The sequence below is a fragment of the Festucalex cinctus genome, chromosome 2 (assembly GCF_051991245.1).
Source record: "Festucalex cinctus isolate MCC-2025b chromosome 2, RoL_Fcin_1.0, whole genome shotgun sequence".
Classification (NCBI taxonomy): Eukaryota; Metazoa; Chordata; class Actinopteri; order Syngnathiformes; family Syngnathidae; genus Festucalex; species Festucalex cinctus.
The window spans coordinates 10,901,292-10,924,106 of NC_135412.1; the positions used below are offsets into that span (position 1 = coordinate 10,901,292).

At 37.4% G+C, this 22,815-nt stretch overlaps 1 protein-coding gene across 1 annotated transcript; it reads right to left on the bottom strand.

Moving 5' to 3' along the window:
• Positions 1-8,217: 8,217 nt before the first annotated feature.
• On the bottom strand, positions 8,218-14,620 carry zfp64 (zinc finger protein 64 homolog (mouse)). The gene is made up of 6 exons (XM_077512809.1): positions 14,384-14,620; positions 14,134-14,295; positions 13,450-13,584; positions 12,080-12,142; positions 11,746-11,997; positions 8,218-10,353 (listed from the first exon to the last, which is right to left on the bottom strand). The coding sequence occupies exons 1-6, from the start codon at positions 14,427-14,429 to the stop codon at positions 9,206-9,208; spliced, it is 1,806 nt and encodes a 601-aa protein (XP_077368935.1). The 5' UTR covers positions 14,430-14,620; the 3' UTR covers positions 8,218-9,205.
• Positions 14,621-22,815: the final 8,195 nt, after the last annotated feature.

The following is a 22,815-nucleotide window of genomic DNA, read 5'->3' on the forward strand; positions in this document are numbered from 1 at the left end:
CACCAAGCAGTATCAGACACCTGGTAATGATGGTAAGTTGTATGTACGGAGGTGGGTGTGGAAAATGATACATTGGAAATGAATGGGGGAAAAGTTGATATTAAACGTTCAATTTAGCAAATACTGTACGTAATGTGGAATCAGACTATATATATATCCCATGAGGCGTCAATTTTTTAAGCTAGTTGAAATTTGAACAGTGTAAATTAGAAGTATTAATGTGAGCGTTGTTTCGCGGCAAAAAAAGTGTGGAGATTAAAAATCACAATAACGTGGGAATGCTTCATAATAAAAGAATGGATAAGGCAGCTGCTGTGTGATCGAAGCACTTTAGAAAGAAGACGAGGTAAATAGCAACTAAAGCGCATACTCATGCATCTCTGTCTCTCTCACACGCACACACCCACACACAATGGCTTGCATGTGTAAAGATCAGATTTCCATCATGTTTGTTTTCTTAGGATAAGGCATGTGTGAACAAAGACAATATTTTTACTTGCTAATAGCCATCTGTTGAAACCAGAGGAATTCCTAGCATTGTTTTAGGAAGAAGGTTTTTTTTGTTGGTCAGGTTTACCACAAATAAGATTGACATACAGTAAGTTCATTTAAAGCAATTGTACTCGTTACATATACAATACAACAGGGGTGTCCAAACTTTTTCATTTGAGGGCCACATACAGAAAATCAGAAGGACGCAAGGGCCACATAATGTCATGACGAGAAATTGTGTTTAGTCCTAATAATTGTACAAATAATTTATTTGTGCTTTTGCATATTTAGAAAAATGCTACAGTATATAAACCAATTTATTTGTAATATGGCAGTAGGGTTATTATAGTTTTGGAATTTTTCATTTTAGTTAGTTTTTATTAGTTTTCAGTGTGGTTCTGTTTTTGATTAGTTTTAGTTCTTTAATAAATGTTTAGTTTTAGTTAGTTTCAATATTAGTTTTTTTTGTTTTGTTTTTTTAAATGTGTATTACTTGTTGCGCAATATTTAAAAAAACACCATCGAGCGACATCATCTGAAGGTGTTTTTTCTATTGGCTGTTGCTAGATGACGTCACTCCTGTGTGACATACTTTCAAACGTCATTATTCCGGTTGATATCAAAATAAATCTACTAAAAATCACACCACAGACTAAAACGAAGTACATTTTTGCTATAATAATAGTTTTAGTTAGTTTTGTAAACATAAAATGAAGTTTCAGTTAGTTTTCGTTTTTTAAAAAGCATTTTCATTTTTACTCTATTTGGTTAAAGGGATACTTTACTTATTTAGCCATTTTTGGCAGTCTAACATTAATATTTTGCATATAATAAATCAAATCAACTTGTGAATATCACATAACCAAACCTAGAAAACAGGTGAGCTGTGATTGGTTACCTGAAGCCTTGTGATGTCATTTTCAGTCGACAGCAAGTTGCAAAATGTATTTTTTCTAAAACTAATTGTACGTGAAAAATAATGAAAGTATCAAATTAATTATAGACAAAATATTAACCTTTTATTGTTATAATGAGCTAAATAAGTGAAGTATCCCTTTAACAAATTTGTTTTTATTTTTATTTTAGGTTTTAGTTATTCCGTTAGATTTAGTTAACTAAAATAACCTTTAAAAAAAAAAAAAACGTGAGTATATTTCCTGCTTGCAGATTTGATTTCAACAGTGGTTTTACACTATGAAAAACAGATCATCTCTCCACGTTAACTCATTCACTGCCATTGACGGAAAAAGACGTCAATGTCAATATTTTATTCCTGGATTGGCAGTGAATGTGTTAATGAGAACAGGATTTTTTTTTTTCAAAGAGGAATGATCAAGTCAAAGAACAGAGAGGTGGGGGGTGTTTGAGGCAATGGGTTGGTGGGGGTCAATTGTCCTGCAAATGTGGGCACAGGAAACACAAAGCAACATGCTGACAAGTGACAATGACACATCTAGGTGACACCTGATACCGCAACACTCCATTTGTGTCCCTCCAAAATATGAAATAGCAGACCAACTTCACGACGTATTGTCTGTTAGTAAAGCACCAAACCTGATATATTTGTATTGAATGTTACATAATGTTACATAATGGTGTGTCATTATGAAGCGCACTAGTGTGCGCACATACCAGATACTTTAGCATTCCTTTGTCCATTTTATGGCATTTTCTGCTCTCACCACAGCACTTGCCTATTGGCTCAACATTATACTTAATTTTCTGCCCACCCACAGTACTTTCTCAACTGCTGTTTTTAGTCTTAAAGCAGAAACAATAACAAGACAGCTTGTCAAGATAATGCTTCCTGACAAGCTGGGTGAGATTAAAAAAAAAAAAAAGACAAAAGACCACACCTTCAAAGCAGGCTTTGCCAAACTTTTTCTGCTCAAAATGTCAAATTAGAAATGTGGTGTTTGACCATATCAAAGGCATATTGCATATGGATATGGATTGTACCAAAAATCTCAGATTACACTGTAGTCGAATAACAATTCGTACTCAAATTATCTCAAATTTTAATGTGATTTAAAAAGAACCTTTAGAATATAACGCCAAATGTATCATATTAAATACAAGACATTTTGAGCACTCTACTTTATGAGTATTCGTGTTGTTCCGATACCGTTTTTTGGTCCCCGATACCGATACCGATACCCAGCTTTTCAGTATCGGCCGATACCGATACCATACCGATAACTGAGTTTTTTTTTTCCTCAACATGAAAAAGCTGTCCTGCCATTGTTTCAGCGCATTCAAGGGCCAACAGGATATCTTAGATCGGCATGAGGTGAACATGTCACATATCAGTGAATGTCGTGCACAAAAAGACACAAGATGCTGCACCCAAAATTATATATTAGCGTTGAAATTAATGGTATCAGCATGTTACTTGTGGGTACTCACCGATACCGATACCACTGTTTTAGTGCAGTATCGGCGCCTCTGCTGATACCAGTATCGGTATCGGAACAACACTAATGACTATCATATTTTTTTTCCCCATTAAAACCCAAACGTATATGATCTGATACATGCATTGCATGGATAATCCATTAGAGGGCAGTATCACCCAGCTGATGGCTTTTCCAGCGACCTTGCAAGATCGCCCCAATTGAGAAAGTTGAGTACTTTTGGAAATACTAAAATGTCTGATAAAAGGCATTTTGTATTAAAATATATTCAAGAACAGTAAAACAGGAGTGTGCATTTTTGAGGAAATTAAGTGGAACATTCAATTGGTTTTAAGAGAAAGGCAAAACTGTGGCACACCCACTGCACATATTTGTGTAGCTTTGTGAAATGACATGTACGCATCGTAAAAGTCGCACGACAACATGGGGTAGCAAGTAGGGCTGGGAATCTTTGACTGTCTCACGATTCGATTACGATTACGATTTTTGGGTCTACAATTCGATTCCGAATCGATTTTTGATTCTCGATTCAAACGATTTTCGATCCAAAATTATTTGATTGACAAATGATTTCTGCTTCAATTTACAGATATGCACAACATTGTCATGATCTACTCCAGTCTGCTTTGCAAGACAAAATGACAAATAAAAACTTCTTTTTTTTTATTTTTTATATTTATTAATTTTGCATTGGGCGGCACGGTAGTCGAGTGGTTAGCACACTTCCCATTCCCAGTTCTGAGGTCTCCGGTTCGAGTCCAGGCTCGGACCTTCCTGGGTGGAGTTTGCATGTTCTCCCCGTGCCCGCGTGGGTCTTCTCCGGGTACTCCGGTCTCCTCCCACATTCCAAAGACATGCATGGCAGGTTAATTGGGCGCTCCGAATTGTCCCTCGGTGTGCGTGTGAGTGTGGATGGTTGTTCGTCTCTGTGTGCCCTGCAATTCGCTGGCAACCAGTCCAGGGTGTCCCCCGCCTACTGCCCAGAGCCAGCTGAGATAGGCGCCAGCACCCCCCGCGACCCTTGTGAGGAATAAGCGGTCAAGAAAATGGATGGATGGATGGCTAATTTTGCATTGTAAGTGCCTTATCCCACAAAAACAGCATGTCGGCTACAACTGCCTTTTCTCCTTCTTCATTTCTAATTTAAATAAAATTTTGGGATATTAATATCGATTCGATTTGATTAATGAATGAGAATCTCGATTCTTTTATGAATCGATTTTTTGGCACACCCCTAGTAGGAAGGTGGTACATATCTGTCATGGCTGCTCAGTACACCAAGGACGAAGCGACAATGGACTGTGCAATACAAGGTCGACTATGTTTTGTGAAAAGACTGACCTCCCGGGTACACAATGTATACATTTGGCAGTACGAGAGTACATTTTAGTCACAATTTATTAATTGTAAGTACTATGGTAGCACAGTGGATAGTGGTAAGCACGTCTGCGTCACAGTTCTCAGGTTCAGGGTTTGAATCTTGCCTGGGACCTTCCGTTATCTTGAGTTGACATGCTCTCCCAGTGCTTGTGTGACTTTTAACGTCGACATTCCAAAAGCATGCATGTTAGGTTGACTGAAGACTCCACATTCTCCATAGTTGTGAATGGGATTGTACCCCTCCTCTGGCCCAAATTAGATTTGAGAGGGTGCAGATCACCCCACACCCTAATTAGGAACACCACGAAAAGAAATAGAATGGATGCACGTTTTATTCCACAGCGGTTCACTTCTTTTTTACATCACTATTATCTCATTTGCTCCCAATAACGTGTAAATACGTTTTTTTATGTTCTAAGTGTCCCAAAGACGTATTTATACGTTTTTTTTTGTTTTTTTTATGCTAGAGCATACAGAAGGCTTTGATTTAGCCTCTCAACTGCAAAGAACGGTTGCAGAAATGGTAGTTATTACACAAACGGCCAGCAGGTGGCAGCAGAGCAAAGGAGATCAACCAGGGCCATGTAGAAAAAGAGCTAAATTACTTACAATTTTAAATAGATTTGTGAAAACTGATGAAACTTAGCTCTCTTCTAATGCTAATTGCTGCAAAACGGAAACAGATAGAAACATACTTTTTTTTTTTACTGATGTAAGAAGAGACTTTAATCTTTCTTTTGATAGGTTCCATGCTTTTATAGCCATAAAACACAATATTCTGTGGGCCTTGCAAAATCAGTCAAAATCTAGTAAAACAGCCGGGAGCGAACGGGACGACTTCTGTAAAAATGGCTGGGAGTGAATGAGTTATTAGTATTGGGTAAGAATGTTAAAAGAGTGATATGTGACGTTTCCTCACTTTGAAAAATCTTCCTCTCAAATTTCTACATCAACGAAGAGTAGACTTCTTTGTTGATTGTTATACTCTCACCATATAGCAGTGACCTATTTTTGTTTGTCTTACAATTCGCACATTAAAAAGACAGCAAGAGAGATGCAGGACGTGGATTTGTGATGCAAATCGCCTTGACATTTACGCCTTTGTAATTGAAGTTAAGATTGAGTGCTTTATTGTTTATGGGATTTAATATTAACTTTCTCGTGACCAGGATGAACATCTAGCCCAGGGTTTGTAGCAAGCAGGGTTTAACTTCTTTCTATACTTTTATGACAGATCCAAATATTAACATGTTATGAACTATGCCTGTAGAGTTAATAAAATGTTTTGTGACAGTGATAATTGAACCCTGGAAGAGTTAAACCTATGCAGGAGGGAGACCATCAGATTGTGTTCAACAGTAGCGGTCCGACTGTATTCGTTGCAAACAAACAAAATGACCCCGTCATGTGTCTCTTATGTTTTTATCATTAAAATAAATGTACAAAATAATAGTACTCAAAAAATATGTTCAACGTACTGTAGAGTGACATTTAAAGTTTAGTGCTCAAGGGCCACGTTTAATTTTGCCAGGTCATTCATAGATGAGGTGTAAAAGTATTCATATACAACTGTCTCAGAAAATTAGAATATTGTGATAAAGTCCATTATTTTCTGTAATGCAATTAAATAAGCAAAAATGTTATGTTATCAACTGAAATATTGCAAGTCTTTTATTTTATTTTTTTACTTGGTCTGAGGTAATCTAATATTTTGAGATAGCATATCTGAGTTTTCTTAAGCTGTAAGTCATAATCAGCAATATTAAAATAATAAAAGGCTTGCAATATTTCAGTTGATTTGTAATGAATCCAGAATGTATGACATTTTTGCTCATTTAATTGCATTATAGAAAATAATGGACTTTATCCCAATATTCTAATTGTCCGAGACAGTATTTATTAAACATTTGCATTTAGATATCACAAAACAAAATACATTTTAATTGAACAATATTTTTGGAACAAAAATGAATGCAACAAATATTATACGACTCTTACAAATGTACATACTTAGACTGTGCCACATTTAAAAAACAAAACAAAAACAAAAACGCAGCATGGGTCGTATCCCTTTACCAATCTGATCAAGTCAACAATCAGTTAATTTCATTAGTGTCTGGATGGTGCATTGCATGCAAACAAATGCAAAGGTCATAATGCTGGCGTTAAAGCTGACACATCATCATTCACTATTCTTGACACTTTGTTCTTTATGTCCAGGAAGAATGCATCTCGCAAAACTTACGATTTCTTTAAGCAGCTGGTGAGTGGAAATGGCTTTTTTTTTTTTTTTTTTTGGTAGGGGGTGGCATTTATGACCCCACTCAAACACAGGAAGGAAGGAAGTGAAGACGTGCCAAAACAATATCAAACTGCACTCTCTAAGAGGAACACACATGCGCACACACGCACATGCGCACGCAGAATCTTTCAAGATTGATCCGGAATACTCGCAATCAAATGAGATCAAAAAGAAAGGGGGGGGGGAAAAATGCAAATATATGTTGTTTGTTGTACTACTTCATCATTCAAATGTGTTAGTTGATCTTAAAAACTGAGAATGATTACTTGAGCAAAACCCAAATATGACATAGAGATGTAAAAGATTAGATCACTGGATACACATTTCTTGTTAGTGCTCGTTTTACTCCATCTTACAGTGTAATAAATTGTCTTGTTAAACTGTCAAAACTCTGGTTTGGAGGAATAACAAGATGGCAGAAGTAGTTGAGGACAAAGTAATAAATATGCTAAAGCAGGACTCACCAAACTTTTTTTTTCTTTTTTTTTTTAACTGAGAGCAACTTCTTTAGTATTTATTCAAGTGTAGGACTACCAGTTTCATGCACACATTAAAAAAAAAAAAAGTCTCTAATTTCCAGTTGTGATTATGAATAATCAATGATATTCATATAATATGAACACACTGATCGCATGCTAATGATTTCCAACAATTTAACAAGGTAAGAAACATACATATCAATAGGCAACACTTCTAGAACTCTCTGCAAGTTTCTAGGAAATCACAATGCCTCATCACATGTTGGCTACTTTTTGAAGAGACTTGCAGGCAACTCATGTGGTCCTTGGGAACAACCCGGTGGACCATGTTGGTGACTTTATTTGCTAAAGCATTAACATGTGCTTCTTGTCACATCTCTACTGGTTATTATGAATCCATTAAATCAAACTATTTGTTCATAAAAATGCACAACATACATTAATAGTACAGTGAATACACCGTACACTGATTACTATTTATTTTATTTACACTAACTCAACTAACCAGTTATATGATTTTTTAAAATGGAATAAATCAATTTTAATTAAATTAAATTAATGGAAAATTTGTAATGTTGAATCAATGAAAAAAAAAAAAATACTACAGTGCTCTTTAAAATGTAAATATCAGCAGCCCAGATTAAAATATTACTTGCACAAGCTTGATTGAGTTTTCAGTTATGAACCTGCACAGTTAAAATGATGTAGGAGGAAGCCACACAAGCATGGGAAGAACTTGCACATGCATCTTCACAGAGAACGGCCAGAGCAGTCTCAAATCCAGACCACACAGAAATCTGAGGCAGACGTGCGAACCACTGTGGCACCGTGCTGAAGTGGTTATATTTCCAAAACATAAGCCTATAACTGTACACTGTATTGTTTTATGTAACAATTTAATGTCAAGTGTAGTTTGGTTGCTCATTACTTTGTTTGCTCTGAGTCACAGGTTCCTGATGCCCAAAGAGTATCGTCCACTAGAACTATAAGATGTGGACTAAGATGTGTATAAAAAAAAAAAAAAATGACAATAAAAAAATAAATAAATCAATGGCCATATGTTCAAGTGCAACCTTCACTTATTTAAAAAAAAAAAAAAGAAAAAAAAAAGAAAACACTAATTGCTGAAGTCAAGAGAGGAACAAGAGGCCAGATGATAAAAGCTCGAAGAACAACATTTTATTGAAAAATCAATCCGTGGAAAGAGACAGAGCTTTTAAGAAAGTCAGACCTTGATGTGCATTATTAGATTTTCGCTTTCCAAGAACCACTATGAAAAGGACCTGAATGGATTCATCTGAAGGTTAAAAGAAGGGGAGGGGCGGGGGAGTCGATATTGAAAGCCTGTATTGAATGACTGCATTACGTAGCGTGAACACGAGCTTGTATTCTATCCATCTGCTGCCTTCTTGTGGACCCTTTAAGGAACTGCAGTCCAGCTGCTTCCGTCATACAATGGGCAGGTAGGTCCACAATGCATTTATGGAAATAGGGAAAAGCCATTGTTGAGCATTTGTGGGTTAACTTCCTCTAAGGTTTTATTTGTTTATAGAAATGTACTGTTGGCTGGAATAAAAACACTTTTGGGAAACTGTTGGGAGCACAACCGACAACTTTAGGTTGATGTATATGTGCCATCTAATTTTCATAATTCTTGGTGTTGCACCCAGGATTGAGTGGCCGTCCCAGCCAGAATTAGCATTATGTCACATTGCTTTTACTAGCATTAGCCTTATGCGTTAGTGGTAGATTTACTCACTCATGTTAGATGATGTCACCGGAAAAAGTAGTCACATGACACACAGTTGCAGAATACGGAATCAATTTATCTTCAATCCAGGGTTATGGTTTGCTAACATAATAATAATAATAATAATACATGACATTATTATATTAAATTTGGTCTGCTTATGAGAGTACATGAGTCCAAGCTCTATTGGTACAGCACCACATAATCAATTAGATATTCTAAATTCTAAAAAGAAGAAGAAAAAAGATATTTTTAAATCTAGCATCATTGCAAGTACCTGACTAAAATGAACACCAGACCCCTAAAAAGTTATTTCTAGGGAAACATGTAGCTTATGTTGCAGTAAGTGTCCATTTAAAAAGTTCCGGTTGGGTCGGAGTCACATGGGTCACATGCTAAGGCACTGCCCTCGACCCTCCCCCACACCTACAGTGGATTCCGCGGCCGGGTCGGCCGGATCCTTCGAGGTCACCGTGGCGGCATTCCCTTCCGTCACGACCGTCACCTCTGCTCCGCCCTCTTGAACCAAGGCGCTCAAGTCCTCCAGTTCGCTGCAGGTGGTGATGAAAGTTTGAGGGACGACGCTTGACTCCGGAGCGCCCGTTGCCGAGTGGACCAGAGGGCTGTTTGTGTCGTCGGCGGAGAGCAGCGGTGTCAAAAGGACCGTCTGGGGTACGAAGGTGGCCTCTGCGCTTTGGCACAACCCGGGTGACTGCACAGGTGCCAGCAGATTAACCTGCTGGATCATGGAGTTCACCACCATGTCCTGGTGTTCTGGACTCAGCAGAACCATCTTGTTGGGACTCTCCGCAGAAGACACGAGAATTTTGAGCTGCGTGGAATTGTAAGGGGTCAATGAGTCCACGTGAACCGGGAGTTCGAGTTGAGCGCCGTCATGTGGCGACGGGGTGGCCACTTGGCCCTGCTGTGGATTCAGGGTCTCTCTGTGCTGCTTCCTGTGACTCCTCAGCGAGTCTTCCCTCACAAACGAAGCGCTGCACGAGTCGCAGCTGAAGGCTCGAGTGGCGTCCAGCTTGGCACGGTAACGCGAGCTGATGGGTTTCGGGGGGTCGTCGCCCGCCCTTTTCCCGCTGCCCTTTTCGGGCGTGTCCGAGTGGAACCTCTTCTTGTGGATGACGAGATTGCTGCGCTGCTTGGAGGCATAGTTGCACGAGTCGCACTTAAAGGGACGCTCCTCAGAGTGGATCCTCTCGTGGACTTTGAGCGCCCCGCGACTGGCGCACGAGTACGTGCACTTCGGGCACTGAATGGGCTGAGCGGGCCGGTGCTGGCGCGAGTGCTGCCGCAGCGCCATCTTGTTGGCGCACGTGAACTCGCAATGGGCGCAGTGGAAGGCGTTCTGGGTGCCGTGTTTGATCTGAACGTGAGACTTGAGGTTACCTTTCATGGCGCAGCGGTACTCGCACAGGTCGCACTTGTAAGGTTTCTCTCCAGAGTGGACCCGAATGTGTCGCTTTAAGTCGGAGTTGATCTTGAACTTGGCATCGCACTGCTGGCACTGGAAGGGTGCGTCTCCTTGGGGAACACAAAATAAAACAAGTCAAAAAGGCGCTCTCACAACTGCTTTGTCCTTTGACTGTCCGAATCACAATCATGCTTCCTTCAACAGGAAAAATCACGAACCGTGTGACATTGCTCTTTTCTCTTATTGGTCACAAAAATGTCAGCGTTGACATGTGCAGTGATTCCAACCACTATGCTGCCATGACATATCACCATAATGTGTGAATTTTTTTTTTATCCCATTTCACTTAACTAATCCGAAAATTGTTCACAAATAGGAGTGTTTCAAAAAAATCGATTCGGCAATATATTGTCATATTATAGCACGCAATTCTCAAGTCAATTCAATATGCGGGCAAATCAATGCTTAAACATCAATTTTTGATGGAAATATTCAACAAAACGTCTTATTTAGGGTTAGTGTTCACACTAAACATGGAAAAATGTTATATTAATGGAATATTAAGCCTTAATATTTTATTTCAGTGATGTTCAAACAGACTGCTAACTGTTAAATACAGTGGCTCAGCTTTAAGCCTGAATTTTCAGATAAATATATTTTCATACAAATCTTACAGTGTGCAACATGTACAAGTTTACTGATTAGTATTTTCTAAATTTGAGTTAAAAAAAATCACCAGGTACTAGGCAATTCACACCCCAATTATTATTAAATTCTCTTCCACTCGATAGTGGATGGTACATTCAACCCGTGTAACCAGCTGTGGGCATTCATGCAGCAAAATAATAGTTTTGTGTTCTGGCTAACAAGCCCAGATTTCATTCTAAATAAGTAAATTTATGAGTAAATTAAGACGAGATCATCAATATTTCAGTATCGACACTTTTTGTGATATTTTCATTTAATAATGTGTGCCAACTACCACTACATGCATATGCATCACCATGATGACAACAACTGAGCCCTTCCTAATGGTAAATGGATTAAGCAGCAGCACCTAAATGTTATTACCGGTACTGTGTTTACACTGTGACTTGATCGAAGAACTGTACCAAGAGGAAAGGAAAAAATAATTAAGAGTTTAATTCAAAAGGGCCAAGTGTGCTAGTGTGAACGCACTATAAAGCGGTCCAGCTTCATTCACTACAACAGCATCCCCTAGTGGTACCGAAGCACATTGCACGAGCAGAGGTATGTGGAAGCATTTACTTATTTATTTCCAAGATGCTAATTAAATATTCTCAGTAATTTCTACTCTTTTAGTGGGAGCAAATGCCCAAAAAGACAATAAAAAGATTTTGACTCATGGAGGCAGCAGGTCAAACACTGCACTGAACATCTGACGCATGCATCAATACCATCAACTTCAACATGGGGCACAGATGCATAATCACTCCACTACATTAGGACGAAATGTATGGTGGAGATGACTCTCGACCTACCTGTATGGGAGCGGAGGTGCACGGTGAGCTGGCTGGAGTTTCGGCTGGCGTAGGGACAGATCTGACATTTGAAGGGCCGCTCGTCATAGTGGATTCGCAGATGTTTCTTCAGGCTGCTGCTGTCGGCCGCCGCATACGGGCACAGTTTGCACTTGTGAGGCTTCTCGCCCGTGTGCGAGCGGCTGTGCATGTTGAGCTTGTCCCGCCGGCTAAAGCGTTTGTGGCAGAGCTCGCACTCGAACGGCTTCTCACCTGTAGGGGCAAATAGGATCACAGTATGCCTAAGCTTTACGCTAACTTTTAATTGGAGTCTAGTTGTGAGTCAAGGACGTACCGGTGTGAGTTTTAAGGTGTCGCTCCATGTCTTTTTGGCCATACTGTGTCTTAAAGTTGCAACCTGAAGGAAATAAAACATGCAATGTGACACAATGTAATTCTGCAATTGTTTATGCTATTGTATTTGTATGTAGCATTAAAAAGCTGCTGTTTGCATAGCCAATTGTCATGCAAGTGCAACAAACTACATTTATTAGAGTGAATGTTTCTAATAGTAAACTTGATCCATCTTCATTACAACTAAGTATACATAATCAGTAAGTACAGAATAAGTATATTACAGTACATCACTGGCCCAGGGCCGAATCCTCCTATGTCACAATTTAGTCAAGTTAATATTTTTTTTTTCACATTGATACTATTGGTCAGTCAGTGTGTATTATATTTACAAATTAACTCATTGACTGCCATTGACGGCTATAGACGTCAAACGATTCATTTGAACTGGGCTGGCATTGAATGAGTTAGGGGTCAACACAATGAGTAGATTCTGAACTTTAAATACGATTTGTGGCAAATTTGACACATTCCGATTTTTATAGTGATAAAATTATCCAGTATACAAAAATATGAATATAAAAATGCCATTGTGATCAAGAGGGAGTTTAAAACTGTCCCGAAAACTGTATGTACCCACCAAGCAGCCCATTGACTAGAGATACAATGCTGCCATCTGCTGGCCATCGTTAGTGGCTGTTTTTGATTCCACAACCCATTGACCAGGCAGCGCTGCACTTCGATGTTGCACTTCCCATTGATAAAACAACTTAATTGACGTCATTTAACATTTACGGCGGCATCCATGGTGATTTTAATCATCGATATGAAACATTTTTGGCGGTCAAAGTGTTAATGACCAATCAAAAGTGTTGAAAATGGCTTTGTGTCTTCCATGATGCAATGTTAATGGCTGAATGAACATGCCATTTTCTGGGTCTCCTAAAAAAGTGTGCCAACGAAATGTACCAGGTCGATACCAGGCCTTATTTCAAGTATCAGGACATGCGACAGCGGATGCCCTCTTGTGACAGTTTTATGATGACAAACTAGAAATTACAAGAATAGAATATTTCCATTAATTTCATACAATTTTAAGGGAAAATGCTATTTTGTGACATATGTCTTTTTTTTTTAGAATTATATGTCATTGTTTTTTTCCCATTTCTTTAATTTTATGCATCAAAAGTACAAGTTGTATTGCTGATCGGTATCAGTGACTCCTACGTAAATACTCGTAATGGTATTGCTATGAAAAAGACAAAAAACAGCTCTATCGAACATCCTTACAAATTTTATAATGAATTGAAAGTAGCAATAAATTTTTTGTAACGTTTGTGTTTTGTTTGACTGGAATAAGACATGACTAACCTGAGAAACAACAGCTGTACCTCTTGGATGTCAGCGCGCCTTTTAGTTTTTTGGTCTTCTGTGGTTTGGTCAGAATTTTCTTAACCCCTCTCAGGACACAGGTCTGAAAGGTCTCCTCTAAAACCACCTCTATGCCTGAGTGGGGGGGAAAGGAGACTTAATGGAAAACAAAAAAGGAGAACATGTGCTGAAGAAGATGAAGAGGAGCTAACAATGCAAAAGGAGAAATACTGTTGGGGCAACGATGAACACGACATGACAGAAAATAGCAGTGGTGGGGGACTCAAGTCACATGAGTTTTTGTCTTAAGTCATGTGACTAGGCTTGAGAATATGCTATTTCTAATATAGATACAGAGTGTGACTTTGTTGGAAATCTTGGAGGGGAAGTACACTTTTATTAAATATATTGTTGGGTCACATGTTTTGTTTAATTAATAAAATGTGGTCAATAAAATCATAAAAACTTCAGCAAATTCGATTAATGGTTTCATTATTTCAAATATTCCACTGGAAACCCAGTTAGGGCAGGAAGAGAAGAAAAAAAAAGAGGCTAAAGAACTAAGTTGAAGAAAGGAACGAGGATGAAGAACGTAAGGACTGACGAGAAACAGATGAAGAGCAGCGAGAAAGCTAATGAAAATGACTGGGAACAACAACAACAACAACAACAACAAAACGTCACCTGGAAGCGAGGAAGCTGCTGCAGCCGTGGCTGAGGTGTCACGCGTGGGTAGCGAACATCCACTCTGCTTGTGGGCCAAAAACACTTCGAAATTGTTATACTGCTGCTTGCAGAATCCGCAGATGTGGATGTCCGGGCTCACCTCCACCACTACAGAATGCCCTTGAAGAGGGTGCGCTTATTTAGCCACAAACTTATCAAACATGTACAAATAAGAGAAAGTTGACGGTGTTTACTTCATGTGCCATACCTTCTGCGTCGTATGTTGCCATTGTCGGGTTTATTTTGCGACACATCAAGTCACCTTTTGGCTCCTCTCTCGACAGACGCGTTTGTTACAGCGTGGCCACAACGACTTTTTCCCTCATGGTGTTAAAAACGAGATCGAAATAACAAAATCGCATGAAATAAAGTCAGTATAATGTTGTTGCAGAAAAACCGTCGGCTCGGCTACATTTTACGACATGTTGCGTGAGGTTTACGGCGGCATGAGACACGCATGCGTACAAAAACTGTGTATCTCTATGATATCACACGCAGTAGTTTTTTTTTTTTTTTAAAGGTAAGCTATTTTTTTTCTTCCCACTTTTTGAGGATCAGTTAAATTTTACTTTAATTTACTAATAATGCAATATGAAAACCTACCGTTACATGCAATTTGAATATAACATTAAACGATTTAAAGCATATTACATTTGAACAATAATGAATACATAGCTGAGCAAACAAATACAAACTATAAAAATGTTAGGCAGATCTACTTTTTCTATTTCCAAACTATCCATCATATTCTTTCTATTTGTAATCAAAGCTATAGGTATTAAGTGTGTTAAACTCAAACAAAGAAGTGAGGGGAAGGTTTTTGTTTTTGTTTTTTTGGAAGCTGATCGTTTTTGTTTGTGAGTAAAGAATGGCCCTATTAAAATAATTAACATAGCCTACTGAAGAAATGTGATATGTTCAAGGACACACTACTGTGCATCTTTAATAATGACATATTAACAGTGATGAAAATATAGCAATTCAGGTCTGCCCATATGATGTAAGAATGACAAAATATAATAAGTTACATGAAAAATACAGTATAATAATGATTTTTCTTTGAAAAATCCATAGCCAAGAGCACATACATATATGCATATTCCTAAATCAGATTTGATCACACAACACAAAATAAAGAAAGACATACAACAAAAGGAAGCAGGATAGATGTCAAAAGGCAGGCTAAACCAAGTGAAAATATATGCAAAATTTATAATTTATATAAATTTAATTATATAAATTAATTATATAAATTAATAAGACAAGGCAAGTTTATTTGTATAGCACATTTCATGCACAAGACAAGTGTTTTACATAAAACATTACAGAAAGAGAAGCAAAATATAATTCAGACATGGCAAAAATCATAATAAAATCATGTAAATGTTAGTGATGAATCTGAGTATCTATAATAAATTTTATTTACAATTTATGTTTTCATTACATTTAGATAAATGATTGATTCTGAACTGCTCTAGATGTACAATGGTACACTTGTGTGCTGTTTTGTTGTTTCTACATAGTTATGATTATTTGTTTGTATAATTGTGACATGACAGTAGTGGTACTAAGAGGTGGATTAAGTCAGGTAAGTCCCCATTGAAGGGTCAGGTGCCACTTGCAGCGCCCACCACTGGAAACACACATCCATCGTAGCCATTATTTATTTAGTGTTTATTTATTTATTTGTAAATTTTTGTTTGTTTGTTTGTTTGTTTATGGCGGCACGGTGGATGACTGGTTAGCATGTCCACCTCGCAAGATCAAGTCCAGGCTTCGGCCTTCCTGGGTGGAGTTTGCATGTTCTCCCCGTGCCTCTGTGGGTCTTCTCCTGCTTGTGTGAGTGGATGGTTGTTCGTCTCTGTGTGCCCTGCGATTGGCTGGCAACCACTTCAGGGTGTGCCCCGCCTATTGCCCAAAGCCAGGATGGGTGGATAATCCTATCCATACAGAGTGAGACATGTATTGTAGTGTAGTAAAGAAGCTGGCAAACCTTTGTGTGTCAGGATTTCTGGTGGAGATTTGACACAATCAGGGGAATGCTTTTAAGAATTTATTTAAGGCGATGATAATAATAATCATAATGGGTTCAATCAACCAATTTCTACAGTGATTCATAGGTATTGACTCACACTGTTGTCATATTCATAAAATACAGTCCACCATCCACATCAGCAAAGTGCAGACTCTGTTTGCCAGTGCCTCGACCAAATTAACTAAAATCACGTCACAGCCACAACTTAGACCTGCTTTGAACTGGTCTAAATTCGAGTCTGTGTCACCAAATTATCAGGTGGGCCGGTGGCATGTTATAGAATATTCCCAACCTCAGTAAAACTATATTTGTACCAGCATGGAAATGACGATGTGCAGCAGTTTTTACGCATTTTGCGCCTGTCGATCAAAATAGGGCCCCTGGAGTCTTTGGCATGTTAAGTACATGTCCAGCTGGTATTTGCACAAACAAACACTGATGGCCACATCGTCCACACATAAGACACATCAGCACATGGCGCTAAGATTCAGCATGGGCGGCTAACTCCAGCAAGCTCATATTTCATGTGTGTCTACTCTTACAAGGCACTTACACTCGCACGCACCCTCCGCCATCTTTCAAGTGAGGGCAATTTAGTGGCTTGTTGGGGCGAGTGAACGAGAAAAGCCTCTTTATGCGCCGCCGCTGTGAATAAGCCGTGAACGTGAGTGACGCGCGGCGCCATTTTCACTGGCAGCTCCTTAACTGGCTCATTGCTACTGGGAGGCTCAAGACTTTGGCCTGATTCCCACCCTGCTGAAACAGCAAAATCCTGGAGGCAAACAGGAAGTGCGCGCACGCACACATAAATGATGTGCGGAGACAGAAGCAGAGCCTTTCAACGACGGACTTGTTACATATCTCATCTACATGGATGCTTGCAGAGCAACACAACATATCACGTCAATCAGAACACTTATAGTTTGGCGGACCAAAAATCTGATGACACAGTGTAAAAGAGGCGAAGGCGGTTGTTAAGCAAAAATAAATAATTAGATGAGTGTGAGTGAACAGTGTGCAAATCACATGCACATAAATCTGCTGCGGTTAAATGTGCATCAAAAGAGCACATTTACATGCAACATACAAATGACCCACAGGCGAGCTCATTAGGAGAGTCTCATGACATCTGTCAGCAATGGAGAGCAAGGCTGACTTACTTTGATAGTGACTTTATTATTTTTAGATCAATTAAAAATGGCAACATGGTGAGTAGCGGCTACAATCTCTGCCTCGTAGTTCTGATGTGTGGGGTTCGAATCTCTGCTCCAGCCTTTTTGTGCGGAGTTGATGTTGCTTGCGTTTTTTTTCTTCCAGGTGCTTCTTCCTAGATTCTAAACGCTAAACTGTCAATGGCAGTGAAGGAGAGCGTGAATGATTTTTTTTTTTTTAACTACAATTTTTCTGCCTTGTGATTGGCTGGTGACAAGTCCCGGTTGTACTTATGGATTTTGTCCATTTTTATAGCATGATTTTATGAACAAATGTTGACGATTCAGTGGCTAATATAAAGTCCGGTACATGTACAGGACGTCTATCGTCATGACTGGGTCATGCCAGAGTTAAGTTTGGGTAATGACCGTGAGGTCAAGTGTCTGTTTTGAACTGATGTAACCATCATCTGGTTTCAACTTGAAAAATGCTATATGTGATGTCAGGAGCTATGTGATGTCAAGACTCTTTAATCTCTTTATTTGATCAACAGCCAATCAGATAATTCCAAGTCAGTCCTGTTACCCACATGTCTAGCCACAGCCAATTCAATCAATTCACTGTCCATTTAAGACAAACCGAGAAGTGTGTTTGTCGGATTATTACCTTGGTTCCTCTGTGCATCTCTACAGCCCAAAGGGCCTTGGCGTCTCGTGATTTTCGTTGCATTCTCATTGTTTCTCGTCTAGTCAAGTTTGTTCTACGCCTCTCGATGTTACGCGAATAAAGAGTTTAAATCTGATTTGTGCCTGCGCTTTTAGGATCCAACTCATCTATGAATTTCTGCCACAAATATTACTTCCTTGAAAATGTTGGCTGTCAACGATGTAGATTTCAGATCTCTGCATGTCCATGCCGTTTCCAAAAGAACTTTATCATGAAAAAAGAGCAGCCAAAATAACAATGAAAACGATCAACAAACACCCCATTCAGTTTGTGTGATGTGATGAAAATCCAATTTCTCCAAAGACGGTTGCAACAGAGATGGTGAAATTGTGTGCGTGTGTTGGGGACTGTCCGCTGGCGCTCTCACATGATTTTCTCCGGTCGAGGTGTGCCAGCTGCTTACACTTGCTTAATGGCTCCAGGCTGTCATCAGGCATCATAGCCTGCTGCCACACTGGAGCGACACATACTGTAATTGCACAATGACTTGGAGGATGTCAACAGCAATTATACCTGGTCTCCACCTGAGGGCAGCCCAACAACATCCACCACTACTCCTTATATTGTATTGCCTCCAAGTGTCTTTTTGGAGCCCCCACCCTCCCACCCCCCAATCATATTTAGCCATCAAATATTAATCCAGCTTTGTCACCTAAGGGCCCGCTGCAGCAGGTTCGGCTTTGAGTCATTTAGCTCATTAATATTTCAAGTCATTCAGGAGGGGCTCATTTAAGATGATTATGATTTAAAGGAAGAAAATAAAATCGTGAGTGCAAAGATGGTGCAGTTCACTATGTAGGTTTGGTGAGAATTGCAATTTTCAGACAAAAAAAAAAGGCTCAAATGTTTAATTTTCATATTTCAAAATGCTGTCTAGTAATAATGTACAGTATGGTATATATATTTTTATATTGTACCCAATCAAAATACATTAAACTAGTTGTCCAGTGTCCTCTCAAACAAACTTCCATGGTGCAAGGCAGAAAGTCGTTTCTGTTGTATTCTGAAGTTCTGCCTACAGTCACTCGTTCTGCTCCAAGGCCCCAACTCGCTCATCCAATCACAAATCTAACGGCAGCCATTTTAGATATTGATTGGCCGCAAGATTGTAGTATCGAAGATGGCGGCACCAATATCTGCTGTTGCTTACGATAGTTTCGTTAAAGTAGGAGTAGAGAGAGCATCAAAACCACTGACAACATCTCAGCAGATAGCATTGCTAAACCTATCTTGACCACCAGTTGACGTTGCCACTGCGGGTCAGCAAACACCGATGCTAGCGCTAACTGCTACATGTAATGAGCCCAGCGGCCATTAATGGTGAGCACTATCAATGTAAACACCTACACTTTGCTGTGCAGTAAAATGTTTATTGTTTTCACGAAACTTACTGACGTGCCTTTTACAGGTAGCTGCTGTACAATGTGCTTGTATACAGTAGGCATGCTGAGCTTTTTTTTTTCCTTTTATTATTTTTTGAACATATAAACAAATGAACAGCAGAGATAAAACAAAAAACAACAACAATCAAAATAGAAGAAAATCCCAATAACATAATCATTCAATTAATCATAACTTACATGTTCAAAAGGGAGTAGGAAGAAGTTAAAAACTTATCTAGTCCTACCCCTTTTACTAAATATATTTAAACTTATTTCATTATTAATACAATTTTCATTTACTGATTATTAAAAATAATAATAATAAAATAATAAATGATATATATAACCCAAGTTATATATATATACGCAAGTGCACTTAACCTATTCACATTTACCAAAAACATATATACATAAATTTACTAAACATATACCATAATACCTATCTAGATCACTTACACATACTCACATGTACATTTTTCATATACTGGCTTGACATAGATAATTTTTTTGAATTTTACTTTTAAACATTTTTTTAAACTCCAGCATTGAATCACAATTTTGCAGAGCAATTTCCAATTGATTCCACAGATCAACACCTTTTACAGATACACACCTTTGCTTAATATTTGTTCTTGTTTTGGGTTTTTTGTACACACTTGTACCCCTTATATCATAAGGACTGTGTCTAATTTCAAATAACTTCTGAGTACTGTGGCAGAGTAAATTGTTATAAACTTTATACATTATTTGTGCTATTTTAAAATCCACCAAGTCATAAAATTTCATTGCATTTAATTTAATAAATAGTGGATGTGTTGGCTCTGTATACTTTGATCCATTAATAATTCTTATAGCTTTCTTTTGCAATTTGAAAACGGTGTTAGTATTTGTTTTATATGCCATTCCCCATAATTCCACACAATAGGTCAAATATGGTAATAATAATGAACTATATAATATATATAATGATTTCATGTTTAAAACATCCTTACTTTTATAGAGTATCCCTATGATTTTTGACATTTTCCTTTTAACAGTTTCTATGTGTGGCTTCCAACATAATTTATCATCGATAATAATTCCAAGGAATTTATTTTCATTCACCCTTTCTATTTCAATTGAATTCACCATAATTTTGACTTGATGAGTGATTTGTCTCGTGCCAAAAACTATGAACTTGGTTTTATTTAAATTCAATGATAATTTATTTACATCAAACCATTTTTTTAATATATTCAATTCATACTCCACAGTAGTCAGAAGCTGCTTCAGGTTTTCTCCTGAACAATAGAAAGTTGTATCATCAGCAAATAAAACACTTTTCAATGTTTTTGAGACACAGCAAATATCGTTTATATACAGTATAAATAATTTAGGGCCGAGCACAGACCCTTGGGGAACTCCATGAGTGATCTTCATGTGTTCTGATTGTAAATTATTAAACTGCACATACTGATATCTATTTTCCAAATAACTTTTCATCCACTTATAAGCTAAACCTCTTATTCCATATTTCTTTAATTTATTCATTAATATAGAATGATCTATAGTATCAAAAGCTTTTTTTAAATCCATAAAAATCCCAACAGTAAATTTTTTATTATCTATTTCGGTAGATATTGCTTCTACAAGCTCCATGACTGCCATTGAGGTGGTCCGTTTTTCTCTAAACCCATATTGGGTTTCACTTAAGAGCTTATGTTTCTCAATAAAATTATCCAATCTATATGAAAATAATTTTTCTAGAATTTTTGAGAACTGTGGCAACAATGATATTGGTCTGTAGTTATTAAACGTGTGTCTTTCTCCACTTTTATGAACAGGAATGACTTTGGCTATCTTCATTTTTGATGGAAATATACCAGTTTTAAATGATAAATTACAAATATATGTAAAAGGTTTTACAATATATTCTATAATACTTTTTACTAATGTCATATCAATGTTAAGACAGTCAGTAGACTTTTTATTTTTTAATGTTTTCACAACATTTAATACTTCTATATCATTCACATTATTAAGAAACATTGTGGATGAATTATTTACAATGTTCTTATCTATTTCACGTTTGTTTCTTGGCTCTGGGATTTTGTTTGCCAAGTTGCTGCCCACGTTAACTAAATATTCATTAAAATTATTAGCTATGTCAGAAATTTCATCAATTACCATATCATTATCTTTTATAAAATATTGTGGAAAATTTGTTTTTTTAGAACTTTTTTTAATTACATGATTTAGTGTTTTCCATATTTCTTGTGTATTGCTTTTATTCTGTTCTAATAATTCATAGTAATAATCTTTCTTTCTTATTCGAATAATATTTGCTAATTTATTTTTATAGATCTTGTACTTTGTTTCAGCTTCCACAGTTCTCAATTTAATAAATCTTTTATATAAATTATTTTTCTTTTTACATGCATTCTGTATCCCCTTTGTCATCCATGTCTTATTTGGACCTTTATACTTTCTTGTAATCTTAATTAATGGACAATGTTTATTATATAGAGAAATAATGGTTGACTGAAATTCACTATATGCAATATCAGGATCGTTATTTGAATAAACCTCAGACCAGTTGTGTTTCTCTAAATCCAACTTAAAGGCAGCCATGGAGCGTGTTGTTCTTGCTCTAGTTTCAAATGTGTAAGTAATCGGCTTCATTTTTTTATCAAAATAATCATAAAAAATTGCAAAAATCGGGAGGTGATCACTTATATCATTAATAAGGAGTCCACTTTCTATTTTAAGGTCAATTTTATTTGTGAATATATTATCAATTAGTGTAGCTGTATCGATTGTTATTCTACTAGGTTTTATAATAACAGGAAATAAACTATTACTATACATCATATTTATAAAATCAGTTGTTTTCTGATGTCCATTAGGATTTAATAAATCAATGTTAAAATCACCACACAATATTCGCAATTTTTTATCATTTGTATAACTAAGGATATCTGTTAACTTATCGTTAAATGTATCAAGACATGATCCTGGTGTCCTATATATACAACTTATAATTACGTTTGACATATTTTTTATATGAACTTCAATAGTTACACATTCCATTACATTATCCACAGTAGTAGTTAGATGTTCAATTTTACTACATTTGAAAACCTTATCAACATATATTGCAACTCCTCCTCCCCTTCTGTTTTCCCTATTCATTGTAAACAATTCATATCCTTCCATTTCTATATCGCTTATTTTCTCATTATCAAGCCATGTCTCTGATATGGCTATAATTTGGAATTTATTTATTTTACTCAAGCATTTTTTAATTTCTGTAAAGTTTTTATATAGACTTCTACTATTAAAATGTATGATTGAGAATGCACGAAA